This window comes from Staurois parvus, unplaced genomic scaffold (genome assembly GCF_062004578.1).
Source record: "Staurois parvus isolate SC_StPar_1 unplaced genomic scaffold, SC_StPar_1.0 ptg000114l, whole genome shotgun sequence".
Classification (NCBI taxonomy): Eukaryota; Metazoa; Chordata; class Amphibia; order Anura; family Ranidae; genus Staurois; species Staurois parvus.
The window spans coordinates 7,790,072-7,807,581 of NW_028317910.1; the positions used below are offsets into that span (position 1 = coordinate 7,790,072).

General features: G+C 43.6%; 1 protein-coding gene across 1 annotated transcript in view; it reads right to left on the minus strand.

Moving 5' to 3' along the window:
- Positions 1-11,195, minus strand: part of HDHD5 (haloacid dehalogenase like hydrolase domain containing 5) — a 50,802-nt gene extending 39,607 nt beyond the window's left edge. Inside the window, exons 1-6 of the mRNA XM_089671841.1 lie at positions 9,278-11,195; positions 8,835-9,038; positions 4,173-4,285; positions 3,760-3,853; positions 3,111-3,147; positions 2,651-2,825 (exon numbers count right to left, since the gene is read on the minus strand). Of these exons, the coding sequence (XP_089527967.1) occupies positions 2,651-2,825; positions 3,111-3,147; positions 3,760-3,853; positions 4,173-4,285; positions 8,835-9,038; positions 9,278-9,400 (746 nt within the window). The 5' untranslated portion in view covers positions 9,401-11,195. The remainder of the gene's footprint in view (positions 1-2,650; positions 2,826-3,110; positions 3,148-3,759; positions 3,854-4,172; positions 4,286-8,834; positions 9,039-9,277) is intronic.
- Between the last annotated feature and the right edge of the window lie 6,315 nt (positions 11,196-17,510).

The following is a 17,510-nucleotide window of genomic DNA, read 5'->3' on the forward strand; positions in this document are numbered from 1 at the left end:
TTGTGTATATGTGAATTGTAAGGTATAAGGTTGTTTTGTTTTCTTTTGTAATGGAAAATTCAATAAAAGATAACAAAAAACAGACAATGTTCCTGTTCGCTAGCCACACCAGTGCTGCTGTCACCAGAGCCAGTGCAGCCATCAACAGAGTTCCCAATCTCCACCACATCTGTTTAGTGTCATCAAAGCGAGTGCAGCCAGCAATAGCGTTTCTGAACACCGCCGCACCAGTGCAGTGTTAACTCTATCATACCATGCAAGCAAATGCACTACTGGAACCATAGGAACTCCCTTTTTTTTGTCTCCTGTATCTCCTGGCCAGTGAACATGGCATTCTTGGGGGCAGCTACGTACCAGTAGGCTAGGCTTGTTTGGCTTACAGGAATGGGGACTGCTAAAGGTGAAGTTACATTAACCTATATTCCCTGACCACTCATACAGAGCCAACCATTACAGTACAATTGTTTTTGATACAATTGGTTGATTTTTTGTGATACACAAGATGCAATGTCCGGTACTTGATCAGTCCAAACACTGGAAAAGTCACAAACGTGGTATTCCCATACTTGGGAGGAATAGCGGAATGTGTTTTAGTAATTCTAAAGTATGCCCACGTTGTGTGTGAAAAATATCCTAAAAAAACTGACATCTTTGTATAAAAAAAATAATTTTCATTTTCTTTCCACATTTTCCAAAACTTGTGGCAAAAAATTAAGTCTTCAGCAGACTCAGCATGCCTCTCAAAATTTCCATGTTGTGTTTACTCTTCAAAATTTAATTTTGTGGATGCTTCTACTGTCTGGTGCTCCAAGGCCTTCAAAAATGTGTAAGATAGTCAGGAAATTAGATGCATATTGTATGCCCCTTGAAAGCCCTAAGGTGCTCTTTGGATTGTGGCTCCTCCCTATGTGGCTGTAAAAAAGTCTGATACTGTACATGTGGTATCGCCATACTCTGGAGGAGTGGAAAAATGTAGCATGAAATAAAACTGTTACTTTCATAATTTCCAAAAATTATAACTTCAAAAAATTCACCATGCCTCTTACTAAATACCTTGGACTGTCTACTTTCTAAAAAGGGGTAATTTTGGGGGTCTTCGTACTGTCCAGGCATTTTAGGGGCACGAGAATTGAAACAGGCAGTCAGAATATCAATTTTTAAATATACACCGTAGTTTGTAGTCTCTAACTTTCACACAAACTAAATAATATATATCAAATTTTTTTTTTTTCTTCTTTAACCGCTTCCCGGCCACCCTATAGCAGAAATACTGCTACAGGGCGGCACAGATGAGCCAAATCGTGTGTGTGTTTTTGCATTTCCAGTTAGGGAGCGTGCGTGAGCCTGAGAGTGTGCACTTTCAGCCCATATCCATTATATAACTATAGCTTGCATATGTTTTGGTTAATACCTGAAAAAACCTTAAATTGTGCTTGTGTCCAAATATATATGGACCTAACTGTGGGTGGCGAGGAGGTGGAAAGGGTGGACATTATCAAATTTTTAGGTGCACATATTACAAGGGAGTTGTCATGGTCTCAAAATACTTGTTTTCTAGTGAAAAAAAAAACAGCAGAGATTGTTTAGGGGCAACTGTTAGGGGCAATAAAAATCCAGATTGCCCGTAAGGCTGCTGGTCAATTTTTATCACATATCTCATACCATTGTGGATGCTAGAGTGGTATGCCAGCTGCACGTTGGAGGAAAAGAAGTAACTGTCTTGTGTGGTGAAAACAAGCAGCTCATAACTATTGTGATAATGTGAGACCCTACCATTTTGTAAATGGGCATAAAAGTGACACCGGATTCTCAAAGCAGCAGTTCGAGAAGCTCTGGCAGGTTGATTGTGAACTGAGAAAGTGGTATTCTGTGCTCTCTCCAGATTTGTTAGTACTGGATTGGAGGCCGGGAGCTTGAAGGTTCCATGGAGTATTGGGCGGGATGGAATCTTAAATCCGTCCAGGCTTTGCTAGTTGCCAGCAGCCTTTGTGAGTGCACACCTGCCTGCTGTAGACGCACTATACAAAACACAGCTACCATGAGAGCTAAACACCCTCATATCACAGTATATATCTACTGAATTTGGATACAACATATGCCAGACGATTACGAAAGCAGGAAAAAGCTATTAGTTGTGATTGAACCCATCCAAGTTACAGTGTGGTTTCCCTATTGCTGCCACAGAATATATATAAGCCATTTAAAACACATACTAACACAACTAAAACAATGCTGTGTTGTATATAAATCCACCAGGTGCAGCGTTTTAAGAAAAGGCTATATGAATTTTTTCTTTTTAAAATATTTTACATTTTTGCTTTAATTAAGGACAGATATGAGAGCATGTGTTAGGAAGAATGTATGTGTTGTTGTGTTTAAAAATGTTTGTTTTTAATTGCTGTTTTAAGGCGTACCCTAAGAAATCTTGTATATATACAATGACAAGTAAAGATAGTAATAGAAATACAAATCTTTGGGGGAGACTTTGTCTTCCTGGGGTTACTGTTTTACATCCTGCAATGACTGCACAGCAGTCTATCCTCTCCCTGGAAAATTCTCTTGCCACTCACTTAAGACTCCCTATTTCTGAACCAACAATTCTGCAGACCAAGGGGAATGATGCTGCTGGGTGTATAAAATACCTGCTCACCTGGGCATTTTTGCCTCTGCCATCCAGAGAAGATCCATGTTGCATGCTAACACAGGAATGTGCGGGTACGGCGGCTGCTTCTGCCACTTGGTTGGCTTGCCAGAACTTAGCAAAACATCCAGGATGAGCTGCAGGCTGGTCTCCCAGCGCACTGGCTCTCCCAACAGGACAATGGCTGAAACGACACAGATGGTAGTACTGGTCCACTTCATCACGTGCATTGGATACAGACAAAAAACTTTGCAGTATATTAACAAAGAAATCTGCCTGACGTAGCTTCAATCTCAGAGATTTGCTAGAACGCATCTTTTAAAGAAGCTACATACTTTTATTGTTTTAAAAACCTTACTAGGTACTCTGGTGGTCCTTACTGAGAATCAACACAGCTGCATCTCTGGTGAAAACTGAGCAACATACAAAGACCATTCAAAGACAATAGTAATTCAACTCAATTTCTCACCTTCTACATTACGGAAAGTCAACACAGGGGATGGAACCTACAAGAGAGAAATTTAGTATCTGTAAGGCATCAACTCATATACCCAGGATGCTCCTGTGCAAATGGAAATCCTCATTTATAAAAAAAAAATATATATGTGTGTGTGTGTGTGGATGGCAGCAGCTTTCTGGAAAAAGTGCTTTTGGAACAGGCCTGACCACTGGCTTGGATCATCACCTCCTTTTAGCTTTGAGATAACTGCCGTTGAAATTGATCGTTTGTGAATGCAATGCCTGTTTTTATTATCATTAAGGGTTTATAACGTTTAATGCACCAGGTGTATGCATGATTTGTCCTTTTAATGTTTAACACAGTCTTGGTTTCTTTCTGTCCCTGGCCACTTGTGTTGTTTAACCACTTTTGTTTCAAGCATTACTTCAGTGGAAACCCTGTGAGTCCAATATAATAAATGTATTAATATCTACAATTTACAAAGCACTAGGTGTGCGATAAAGAATACAAAGGTGTCTAAGCCCCACCCTCAGCCTGCTCCTGAACAGTGAAGAAGCAGCAGCAGACTATTGAGGTCATCCCTCTACACTCCCTGCAATCTCCTGTTTACTATCTGCACATTTAGAGCAGCACAACAGCTTCTATTACCAGCACTCACCAGATTCTTAGGCCTGCGACTTTCATCCACCATATCTAGTAGTGGAAAAGCCCTCCTGACGTCTTCAATTGTGACTGTGTCCCGGAAGCCTAGGCTGTACAGTGTCAAGGAAGCGTAGAGGATTACAAAGGATTAAAGAAGCATTTTGCTAAACTGCTGCACAAAGAGAATAATAGGCAGAATGCGTAAAAGATAAAATAAAATGAAAATTTAACTCCAGGTAAACTTTATTTGGTTTTGGAGTGGGGAAAAGTTAGAATATCTGTTGGATTATTTATTGCTATCTGTTACGTCCTGAAGACTTGTCTGGAAAGGAGGGGAAATCCCCTCTTAGACAGTAATCACCAGAACTGATGTTGGAAGATTTTCTATCTATTCCTGTTCTGGTGACAATTGGGCATGTAAAAGGATACTCCTTGGCAATCTCTTCCACTGGTCCCTGACCGGAAATCAGGACCCTCTTGTCATGGAATTGACGGAACATTCGCAAAGGACTGTGGGAAACGATGACCTGATCATGTGACACCTGAGGAAACAGCAAATATTAGCAGATGGAATGCTACCTGCTCTGTATAGAACAAAGCAACAGGTTCACAAAACCTTTGCCCTCCCCAGCAAAGCATACTTACCTTCCCTGCCCTCTACCTTTGTCCTCCTTACCCACCAGAGCTAAGTATTTACAGATGAACTGCAGCATTCCCTTCAGTCTTGCAGAGCTGCACAGGGTCCTCTCCTGTACTGAAATTCCTCACCCTGATTTTACTGCACACTGTGAGCTTCTCACAAGATGCATTAGAATCAGAAGTAAAATATAGTCCGCCTCATTTCTGGGCTGGGGGAGGTCCAGCATTATCTAACCCTTATCTTTCCAGCCCAACTCTCCCTTTGTCACTCATTCATTGGGTTTCAGTTCTTTCAATCATGGAGGCTCAACATCACATCTGGATGTTACCTAGGGCAGTCTGCATGTAAATAGCCTGCCTAGGAATACCTACTCCTCCATACTGATGTCAAACTATGAAGGCATTTTGATAGTGGCATAATTCCTCCAAGAGGGCTCTTGAAAGGAGTACTAAGGCAGGGTGCTGTGCTGGTTTCAGGAAGCTATGTACAGCACCCTGCCTTCTCACACCAGCATTGCATAAAGAATCACAGAGACCCAGTGATGACATCATAGGGACTAAAACAAAGCATGTAATTAAAAAGGAAAAATGTTTATTTAAACTAAATTAATATAATGTTGATGAAGGGGAAGAAGCACAAGGAGTATACCCTGAGGAAGTCACGTGGTTAGCATGACGCAATGCATTGGTACGCAGTGACGTAGTTCTGGTACGCGGTGACGTAGTTCCGGTACGCGGTGACGTAGTTCCGGAGTAGGCACCATTTTGGTACACCTGAAAACCCATGCAGAGGTACACCCATAGCATGAGGTTTACAAGCTGATGTTTTATTGAACACAAGTGAGTGGGCAACTGGCGTTTATCATTTTATTATTAAGTAATAAACCTTATTACACTATGGAGGATCTTTCTTTTCTATTACTATGACCCTAATGGGAGATTGAGCTTTATTGTGGATACCTGTACCTGGAGGGGACCTGAGATGAGTAAGTGCCACCATTGATGGGATCTCTTGCGGATACTATCCTGAGACAAGCTACTACCTGATAAGGATCTTGGTGTGATCCTAAAAGCGAGCTGGCCCTTTGGGTCACATTGAGGAGGTGAGGGGGCAATTTAGCCATTTGAGGATTTTTTGCTGTGATTTCACATTCACCCCATCACCTGCATGAAATTGGTTGTTTGGATCATCTTTTCACGTTTACATTATTATTGGGCTATTTATGTGGATTTATTGAGTTTTTTAATTTTGATATATATTTTATTTATGCTGATTGTTACATTGTGTTATATATTTTTACGAACATTCATTGTGTTTAAGCACTTATCACTTTATTAGGTTGTATATCCCCCTAGTTGGGGATTCACTATTGTCTGCACCCCATTGTATGTTTATTGTGATCCCATATTCAGGGATAGGGGGGCTTGGAGGTTTGTGTTTTCACTTATAGGGGTCCAGACGGGACCTTTCTTGTCATTCCACGTTTCATTTTGCATATATCACTATTGGATCCTGGTCGGATCAGATCACTTTAGTTTTTCCTTTATATTATGTGCATGTTTTTGTATTTATGTTCATTTATTTACATATATTTATTTGCATTTTTATGTGGTCAGGAAAGAGAGAAACTGCAGTTTCTATGTCATCAGTTAAGAGTTACCACTGAATGACACCCCGAGAATTATTGGTGTCAGTCAGACATTGTCGGCGATACCTCACATATGCCACACAATTGCTGTTTCCGTACACATGTGCCCTATGCGCATGCTTCCATTCATGTGTATGATGCGCACCGAGGACAGGTTTGCTTTACACTTTTTTAAATTATTTTTATTGATTTTATTACAATTTGATTTTTCATAAAAAATGTTCATTCAACTTTATTACCTTCTCCTCCCCTCTAAAGCATGCGCACATCACTCCCATACTTAAAAAGCCCTCCCTGGACCCCACCAACCTGAACAACTTAAGACCCATCTCCCTGCTACCACTTACCTCTAAACTCCTAGAACGCTTAGTCTACAATCGCCTGAGCTCCCACCTCACCGACAACAACCTTCTTGACCCTTTACAGTCTGGCTTCCGCTCACTACACTCCACTGAAACTGCCCTACTAAAACTCACTAATGATCTACTAACTGCTAAAACCAATGGCCACTACTCCGTACTCTTACTTCTTGACCTCTCTGCGGCTTTTGATACGGTTGACCATCCCCTCCTCCTCAAAAAACTCCACTCTCTTGGCCTCCGAGACTCTGCTCTCTCCTGGTCTCCTCCTACCTATCGCAGCGCTCCTTCAGTGTTACCTATAACTCTGCCTCCTCCTCTTCACTCCCTCTTTCTGTAGGGGCCCCTCAAGGTTCTGTCCTTGGACTCCTTCTCTTCTCCATCTACACCTCCTCCACTGGTCACTTGATAAACTCCCATGGCTTTAAGTACCATCTCTATGCTGATGACACACAACTCTATCTTTCTACCCCTCACCCCTTCAGTCTTCTCACGCATTACTAACCTACTAAGTGACATATTGGCATGGATGACACTCCACTTCCTCAAACTCAATCTTTCCCAAACTGAGCTCTTAGTATTCCTCCCAGCCCGTGCCCCCTCCCCTGACATCTCCATCAATATAAATAACACAATCATCATTCCCTCCCCTCATGCCAGGGTACTAGGTGTAATCTTAGACTCCCATCTGTCCTTTCACCCCCAAATCCAATCACTGTGCAAATCTTGTAGACTTCACCTCCGCAACATCTCCAATATACGCTCGTTCCTAACCTCGGAAACCACTAAGCAACTTATCCACTCCCTTGTTATATCTCGCATTGACTATTGTAACTCCCTCCTCATTGGCCTACCTCATCGCAGGCTATCCCCTCTTCAGTCTATCATGAGTGCTGATGCCAGACTCATCCACCTTACTAACCGTTCTGTATCTGCCACCCCTCTCTGCCAATCCCTCCACTGGCTTCCCATTGCCCAACGGATAAAATTCAAAACATTAACAATAACGTATAAAGTCATTTATTACTCTGCCTCAAATTACATCACCGATCTTGTCTCTAAATATCACCCAAACCGTACTCTCCGCTCCTCGCAAGACCTCCTGTCTCCTCCTACCATGCTCGTCTCCAGGCCTTTTCCAGAGCTTCCCCCATCCTCTGGAACTCTCTACCCAAATTTATCAGACTATCGCCTACTCTGCTCACTTTTCTCTGAAAACCTCTCTCTTCAGGGAAGCCTATTCTGCCCTCAGCTAATAATGGAATCTTCTACTCCTCCTACCAGTCCATCCCCCACAGTTACTACCTTTTGTACCACTAGCCCCTCCCTCCTAGATTGCAAGCTCCAAGGAGCAGGACCCTGCTTTTCCTCTTGTATTGAACTGTATTGTTGCTGTATTGTCTCCGGTTATATTGTAAAGCGCTGAGCAAACTGTTGGCGCTATATAAATCCTGTATAATAATAATATTTAGATTAGCGCTACACCATTTAATTCTTTCATTTTGCACGTACACCTATTAGGTTTAGGTTGGGTGTGAGCAGCTTATTTTTAGGTCATTCACCCATTGAAGCGCAGGAGGATTCACTATCCATCAGTACATGGAGAAGGTAACATATAAGTGGATAACGCTTCAGCTTTAAGCCAAGTTACAAAAAGATAAAATAGTAGTTAACACTCTGTGTGTTCTAGCAGTGTCATTGCTTGCCCCTTCTTTCTTCAATTTCCATCTTATTTCACCTGGTAATTCTGCCAGTTTGCGGATTTCAGCTCTTGGAGTGACTCTGCAGCAGCAGTTGTCACCCTACAATACACCAGCATTCATAGATCAAAGTCTACAGGGAGCACAAGGCATTGCGGGGCATCTATGTTTTTGGAGAGGGTTGTGCACCTGGGTAACAGAATCAGAAGAGACCAAGGGGAGTGTTTTGGATGGGGTCAGTGCTGAATTTCTGCACCCAAAATAGTAGGAACTGAAACAAACAAAGAACAATACACTAACATAATATGGAAAGATAAAATTAGGACTTAGTTATACTTTAAGGGCCCTTCCCCTGCCCCATGTCAAAGTACTCGAGCCCAGTAACTGGTCACACAGACATCCAATGTTGCATCATGGTAAGAAGGGGAGAGTCACATGCTGTGGTAAACAGGAAGACAGGGTATGGCACAGTATAAATGTGCCAGCCATGGGCTCACCTAGGCACTTTCAAAGCCCTACTGAATTTGTCTTCCAGTGTGCACGAGAAATGTATATAATCTTCGATTAGGGCAAGCTGGTAACACATATTACAGTGTCTTTTAGTTTTAACAACAGGCCCTCACATTACTGAAGGAGATTGTACAATCAAATTGCAACATGTGTCTAGCTTAAAGCTGTAGAACTGTTGAAATGTATCTTGGTCATCAATAGCGCATCACTCATCCATTTTTCTGTTTTGCTCACCTCGATCCCCAGAACTCGGCTCAGCTCCATCGCTCTCTCCTGACGTAGGCAATTCCCGGCATTGGTTACAAAGACAACAGGTACTGCCAGCCGTCCATCTCTGCCCAGCAACCTCTTGAACGCCTCAGCTGCCCCTGGGATGGGATTTCGGCCTCTCACCAACACGCCATCGATGTCAAAAAGAAGACCAAAGCTGGTTGACCTCTAGCAGACAAGAAAAGGGAGAAACAACATATACAACTTTTATAAATGTTTCACTTGGAGATATAGTTTACCAAATATTGCAGATATTTCTCGGGAACACCTAACCAATAACAGCTTTGCCCAAAGTTACTAATTGGATGCCAGCTTTAGTTTTCTAACCAATGGCAGCTGCAAACTGACTTATGTAAACATACTTCTCTGGGCCTCAGTTTTCCAAAATTACTCATTAGGATACTTACTTGGACATCGGATGATGCCAGTCCTCTGCGTGCTGCCAACACTCCTGGTGGTGAAATCCTCTGTGCCCAGCATGATAATCTCTTCTTCACCAACCTGCAAAATATCTGTGGCCAGGCCGCCATAACACCTATCCTACCCTAAAAACAAAACACCATACAAACAGCCAGCACTGCCAACAACACTGCACCTATAGGGGCTCAGCACAAAGCCTGGAAATAGCAAGTACCACTCTGTACTGTATATGGAGCTTTGAGGTCCAGGACGTATTTAAAATACTAACCGCTCATACTCAGCATGAGATTCCGGTGTTACCAGCTATACTGTACACTACATATACATGATCAATATTATTCATAGCCTGGAACTTTTATATGTAATGCCCAGTATGCATATGTATGTAGTGTGATAGTGTGCCCTGCTTAGAAGCTGGCATTGCCCTATACAGGCCCCATGCAGATGTATGAATATTATGCCCTGTGTAGAGGCTGACACACCCTACTTATACTTGCTCTCCTCCCCTGGGCACTTCCAATGTGTGCCCCCCTGATACAGCTTCACTCCCCTCTCCTAGTCAATGCCAGTGTGTGCCCCCCTTATACAGCTTCACTCCCCTCTCCTAGTCAATGCCAGTGTGTGCCCCCCTGATAGAGCTTCACTCCCCTCTCCTACTCAATGCCAGTGTGTGCCCCCCTGATACAGCTTCACTCCCCTCTCCTAGTCAATGCCAGTGTGTGCCCCCCTGATACAGCTTCACTCCCCTCTCCTAGTCAATGCCAATGTGTACCCCCCTCTCCTAGTTAATGCCAGTGTGTGCCCCCTGATACAGCTTCACTCTCCTCTCCTAGTCAATGCCAATGTGTGCCCCCCTGATACGGCTTCACTCCCCTCTCCTAGTCAATGCCAATGTGTACCCCCTCTCCTAGTTAATAATGCCAGTGTGTGCCCCCAGATACAGCTTCACTCCCCTCTCCTAGTCAATGCCAATGTGTGCCCCCCTGATACAGCTTCACTCCCCTCTCCTAGTCAGTGCCAGTGTGTGCCCCCCTGATACAGCTTCACTCCCCTCTCCTAGTCAATGCCAGTGTGTGCCCCCGATACAGCTTCACTCCCCTCTCCTAGTCAATGCCAATGTGTGCCCCCCTGATACAGCTTCACTCCCCTCTCCTAGTCAGTGCCAGTGTTTGCTGCCCTGATACAGCTTCACTCCCCTCTCCTAGTCAGTGCCAGTGTGTGCCCCCCTGATACAGCTTCACTCCCCTCTCCTAGTCAATGCCAGTGTGTGCCCCCGATACAGCTTCACTCCCCTCTCCTAGTCAATGCCAATGTGTGCCCCCTGATACGGCTTCACTCCCCTCTCCTAGTCAATGCCAATGTGTACCCCCTCTCCTAGTTAATAATGCCAGTGTGTGCCCCCAGATACAGCTTCACTCCCCTCTCCTAGTCAATGCCAATGTGTGCCCCCCTGATACAGCCTCACTCCCCTCTCCTAGTCAGTGCCAGTGTGTGCCCCCCTGATACAGCTTCACTCCCCTCTCCTAGTCAATGCCAGTGTGTGCCCCCGATACAGCTTCACTCCCCTCTCCTAGTCAATGCCAATGTGTGCCCCCCTGATACAGCTTCACTCCCCTCTCCTAGTCAATGCCAGTGTGTGCCCCCCTGATACACCTTCTCTCTCCTCCCCTGGACAATGCCAGTGTGTGCCCCACTGCGGCAGTTTCCCTCTCCCCTGCACTACCACTTTGTGGCCCAGTTACAGCTCAGTGCCACACCCCCTCCTCTGGGCACTGCCGTGCGTGCACTCTGATACAATTCACCCCGAGAGGTCCTCCTCGCCATCTGCCCCTCCCAGTCACCAAGAACCCGGCAAATGTCATCAGCACCGTCAGTCAGCAGAGACTACAGCTCCCAGCAAGCACCTTCCTCTGATTCCAGGCCGGATGTTGTAGTCCAGACCTGTTATTGTACAAATCTTAGTAGAAATGTAAAGTTGATACTATTTCTAAGTAATGATAATGGTGTCTTATAAACACACTCGAAACGTGTTCTATTCTCTTCAAGTAAATTATATAAAGGTTACATAGAAAGGTGTCTTCTACTTCATGTCGTGAGACTCAATGGGTGGCCATTTTTATGTAGCCCACACAGTCTTTTGATTGACATTAAAGGGCGCAGGCAAAATGGTCACTGTTGGAGACATTGACACGTAAACTATATGGGCTCTCTAGAATGTACTGCGAGAAAGCTGCCTGTGAGCCCAAATAGAACCTGACGAGGGAGAATTGTGAAGATTTCATTGCTGCTGTCTCATAGTGATAATGCAGTTCAGTCACCTCACCATAAATCCAGGAAGTTAGTCTGTTTTTGTCCCTTCACCGTGCGGAGTGTACAGAACTCCCATAAATCCGTAGTCTCAGCAGACTGTTTCTTCCTGCTTTGTTGCTTAGCATCTCTGGCGTGTGGCAGGCTGACAACACAGGAGCACAAGTAGGTGACAGGAACAGAGTGTTGTCACCCTTCAATAGGTCCTTCATGGCAGGGATCACCAAGGAATATTATAATGAAAACTATATGTAACACTAGCTTAGCCAGAAAGAGTTTGTTGGGGTTTTTTTTTTATAGGCAGAGGCTGAGTAGCATCCTGGGCTGCGTCAGCCTCGGAGTGAGATAAGTTACCTCAGGAAAGGCTAGGAAGGTTCTGAAGGTCAGACCTTCGGGAGCCCTCCCAGCTCTCTAGAAACCTGAGAGCTTTCTGGAGAAGGGGAGGAAGATTTGATCTGCATACTTGAGGGACCTTGGCCAATCCCTTGGCAGGAGGCTGGGCATGGCGACCAAGGCAACCCTTAAATATGGCAGGCCCTGGGTGGAAAGGAGCTGTGTTGGGTGGAAGAGGGAGTGAGAGGCTGGAGTGTGGAGCCTGGGAGGGGAGGCCAGGGAAGGGGCCTACCCACAGGCAAGTGCTGGAGAAGAGGATCTCCACTGTGCCACCATCTTAAAGGGAGGACATCCTGAGCAGCAGGGAAGGAGCCAGCCCAGTGAAAGGCCTGAAGGCAGCCACCAACCCATTAAACTATCAGGAGAGGACAGTGTGAATATTCTTACACCCCCTGGACCAGAGAAGGGGAGAAGGCAGTCAGGTGGAAACCCAAACTAGCTTCCCATCTGGGGCTGCTGTGCTAAATTGGCAGTTTCTGGGCCCCCTTGCTGGAGTGCTCTTAAAGGAAAGGCTATTTCTGTGTACATCAGTACATACAGTTAGGTCCATATATATTTGGACACAGGCACAATTTTAGTTTTTTTCAGGTAGTTACCAAAATGTATTCAAACTATAGTTATATAATGGATATGGGCTGAAAGTGCACACTCTCAGGTTTAATTTGAGGGTATGTACATCCAAATTGGAGGAAGGGTTTAGGAATTACAGCTCTTAAGACTAGCCATCCCCCCTTTTTTCAAGGGACCAAAAGTATTTGGACAAATGAATATAATCATAAATAAAATGTTAATTTTTTATATTTTGTTGAAAACCCTTTATTGGCAATGACTGCCTGAAGTCTGGAACCCATGGACATTACCATAGACTGGGTTTCCTCCTTTCTGATGCTTTTTCTGAGGCTTTAACTGCAGCTGTCTTCAGTTGTTCTTTGTGGCTCTTTCTGCCTTTAGTTTTGCCTTCAGCAAGTGAAATGCATGCTCAATTGGGTTGAGATCATGTGATTGACTCGGCCATTGCAGAATATTCCACTTCCAATATACCAATTCCTTCAAAAGCTCCTGGGTTGCTTTTGCAGTGTGTTTTGGATCATTGTCCATCTGTACTATGAAGCGCTGTCCAATCAACTTTGCTGCATTTGGCTGAATCTGGGCTGACAGTATATCTGTAAACACTGCAGAATTCATCCGGCTGCTTCTGTCTTCTGTCACATCATCAATAAACACCAATGACCCAGTGCCACTGGAAGCCATGCATGCCCATGCCATCACACTGCCTCCACCATGTTTTACAGATGACGTGTGCTTTGGATCATGAGTTGTTCCAAGTCTTCTCCACACTTTTTTCTTCCCATCATTCTGGTACAGATTAATCTTAGTTTCATCCGTCCAAAGAATGCTTTTCCAGAACTGGTCTGGCTTTTTTAGATGTTTTTTGGCAAAGTCTAATCTGGCTTTTCTATTCTTCAGGCTTATGAATGGTTTGCACCTTGTGGTGAACCCTCTGTATTTGCTGTCGTGAAATCTTCTGTTGATTGTAGACTTTGACAATGATAACGCCCACATCCTGGAGAGTGTCCTTCACTTGTCTGGATGTTGTAAATGGGTTTTTCTTTACCATAGAGAGGATCCTGCGATCATCCACCACTGTTGTCTTCCGTGGACGTCCATGCCTTTTTATGCTGCTGAGTTCACCAGTGCGTTCTTCTTTCCTCAGAATGTATCAAACTGTATCAAAATTCGCTCTGATGAATTTGTTTCATTTTTGAAGCCTTACAATGGCCTGTTTCACTTGCATGGACAGCTCCTTTGAGCACATGATGTAGGTTCACAGCAATAGATTCCAAATGCAAATACCACACTTAGAATCAACGCCAGACCTTTTACCTGCTTAATTGATGAAGAAATAACAAAGGAGTAGCCCACACCTGGCCATGAAGCAGTTTTTGATTCAATTGTCCAGTTACTTTTGGTCCCTTGAAAAAGGAGGCATGGCTACTCTTAAGAGCTGTAATTCCTAAACCCTTCCTCCAATTTGGATGTACATACCCTCATATTAAACCTGAGAGTGTGCACTTTCAGCCCATATCCATTATATACAGGTGAAACTCGAAAAATTAGAATATCGTGCAAAAGTTCATTTATTTCAGTAATGCAATTTAAAAGGTGAAACTAATATATGAGATAGACTCATTACATGCAAAGCAAGATAGTTCAAGCCGTGATTTGTAATAATTATGATGATTATGGCTTACAGCTCATGAAAACTCCAATTGCAGGTAAAAAAAGTGATTTATTATTTTTTTCTAGGAGCCTGCAGAGCATTGCACTGGTGATCAGTGGATCATGGGTGCAATGTCAGGCTCCTGCAGACACTCGGTACAGCTGTCTCCCCCTACCTCCTGTAGAACAGGAAGGATCAATGAACTACAAGAGCGCTTACCATCACCCTTGCAGTTCATTGAGAACTACAAGCTGTTTGTTGTGGTGGAACACAATACTTGTAGTTCATTCATTCAGAGAGCTCTGTGAAAGAATAGTTCAGCTGTGTGAGTTTTTGAATTGTGACAGAGGGTGTGGGGAGTGGACCCCCCTGCTCGCTATCACAATGAGGGATGGGGGGTGCAGGGGCTGCTGATTTAATAACATATTACATGTTACACCCTGCATACGGTGAACTTATCCTTTAATCCTGACCCCCTGCACTCTATACACTATGTTGTACATTACATAGTACAGACTATATGTTTATTGTTTCATTGATTGCTGGTTTTAATAAAGTTCTTCTTTAAAGCGATTCTAAAGGTTTTTTTTTTTTCGTCTATACTTACATGCTGTGTGCAGTGACTTTGCACAGAGCATCCTGGTTCCTCATCTTCTCGGGTCCCCCGCAGGATCTCCTGGCTCCTCCTGTCTGTCGGGTGCCTCCACAGCAAGCAGCTTTCTGCTCTGTGTGTCCATTCACACACACGGAGCCTTGTCTTGACCCCACCCCCTCTCTCCTCATTGGCTGCCTGGCTGTGATTGACAGCAGCGGGAGCCAATGGCTCCCGCTTGCTGTCTCCGCTAATGAGGAGGCAGAGACCCATCACAGCCGAGGCTGTCATGCACATCGCTGGATCGCGATGAGGCTCAGGTAATTATTGAGGGGGCTGGGGGAATGCATGAATATAAAAAAAACCTTCAGCCTTTACAACCACTTTAAGGTAGACCCAGTCAAGTAAAGTGATACCTTTTTTTTTGTGCAGAAAAGCAAATGTAATAGAAAATGTTAAATGATCCTTTATCCTATACAGCGCCTAGGCTCAGGTTCTGTTTATTCATCCCTCTGCTAAGTGCAGCCTGACCATGATTTACTAAAACTGGAGAGTGTAAGGTCTGCTGCAGTTGAGGAGCCCTAACTTCGTGACGTCATGCCGCCGGAGCTGCACAGAGGTCCGGTGGCCATTTTGGAGAGTGGCTGATCAGCCACATGTGCTTTACTTATCAATATTTTTATACTATTTGACTTTTTGGAATGTTTTTACACTGGATGATAATTCATTACCTAAATAAATGACTTTATTTTAAAAATACTACAATATACGGTTTTTATATATCATTTGGCTCTGAGCTAATTGCTCATAGAGACCCCCAGAGGAAGCGTGGCTGCATGTGAAGTTGGTGTCCAGATGAGGGATCCTTGGTCCAGGCTGGCTGGCTGTTACATTTAAAGGGGCCTCTACAGAGTCATATTGGTTTAATGCGCATAACCTACAGTTGTGCTCAAAAGTTTACATACCCTGGCAGAAATTGTGAAACATTGGCATTGATATTGAAAATATGACTGATCATGCCAAAAAATGCTCTTTTATTGAAGGATGATGATAATATGAAGCCATTTATTATCAAATACTTGTTTGCCTCCTTTTTTAAGTCATAATGATAACAGAAATCACCCAAACGGCCATGATCAAAAGTTTACATACCCTGGAATGTTTGGCCTTGGTACAGACACACAAGGTGACACACACGGGTTAAAATGCCAATTAGAGGTTAATGTCCCACATCTGTGGCTTTTTAAATTGCAATTAGTGTCAGTGTATAAATAGTCAATGAGTTTGTTAGCTCTTATGTGGAAGCACCAACTAGGCTAGATACTGAACCATGGGGATCAGCAAAGAACTGTCAAAAGTCCTGCGTAACAAGCTAATGGAACTTTATAAAGATGCAAAAGGACATAAAAAGATGTCCAAAGCCTTGAATATGCCAATCAGTACTGTTAAATCACTTATTAAGAAGTGGAAAGTTTGGGGATCTCTTGATACCAAGCCATGGTCTTCTACCCACTGACTATGGCCCATGGAGAGAGAAGATCATTCTCTAATGATGGACAACAACGTGATGAACACTGAGAGCGAGGCTTGGATAATTCTCTGAGTAAAAACAATAAAGTTTCCCTTCTGGAGTGGGTGAAAAGGTATAATATTAACCTCATGCAGGTTAATGGCCAGAGGAAATACAGTGGGTATAAAAAGTCTACACACCCCTGTTAAAATGTCAGCTTTCTGTGATGTGAGACAAAAATAAATCATTTCAGAACTTTTTCCACCTTTAATGTAACCTATAAACTCTACAACTCCATTAAACAAGAAACTGAAATCTTTTAGGTGGAGGGAATTAAAAATAAAAGACTAAAAGAATATGGTTGCATAAGTGTGCACACCCTTAAACTAATACTTTTGTTGAAGCACGTTTTGTTTTGATTCCAGTACTGAGTCTTTTTGGGTATGAGTCTATCAGCATGGCACATCTTGACTTGGCAATATTTGCCCACTCTTCCTTGCAAAAACACTCCAAATCTGTCAGATTGCGAGAGCATCTCCTGTGCACAGCCCTCTTCAGATCACCCCACAGATATTTGATCAGATTTAGGCCTGAGCTCTGGCTGGGCCCTTCCAAAACTTTAATCTTCTTCTGGTGAATCCATTCCTTTGTTGATTTGGATGTATGCTTTGGGTCGTTGTCATGCTGAAAGATGAAGTTCCTCTTCATGTTCATCTTTCTAGCAGAAGCCTGAAGGTTTTGTGCCAATATTGACTGGTATTTGGAACTGTTCATAATTCCCTCTACCTTGACTAAGGCCCCAGTTCCAGCATAGGATGGAAGAAGAGGGTGACCATAGTAGTTGTGAGGGGACAGGGTCCAGGGGGCAGGTAGTGAGACGGGCTTCTGACAAAACCTTAGTGACCTCTTCAGTAGTAGCAAGGTCAAAAGAGGAAAGTGTTGAGGGAGGTTTAGTATAAGGTATGCTAAGTGGGATGGATGTCTGTGCAGTGGCGATACCCCTACGAATTGCGTCAATCTTGTTTTTGAAATGATTTGCAATCTCGTGAGTAAGGTACTGGGTGGGGGTGGAGGTGGAGAAAGTAGAGAGTTAAAAGTAGAGAAGAGACGGTGAGGACTGGATGACAAGGTATTAATAAGAGTGACAAAGTAGGCTTGTTTGGCAGGAATTGTATGTGAAGAAAGCAGATTTATATC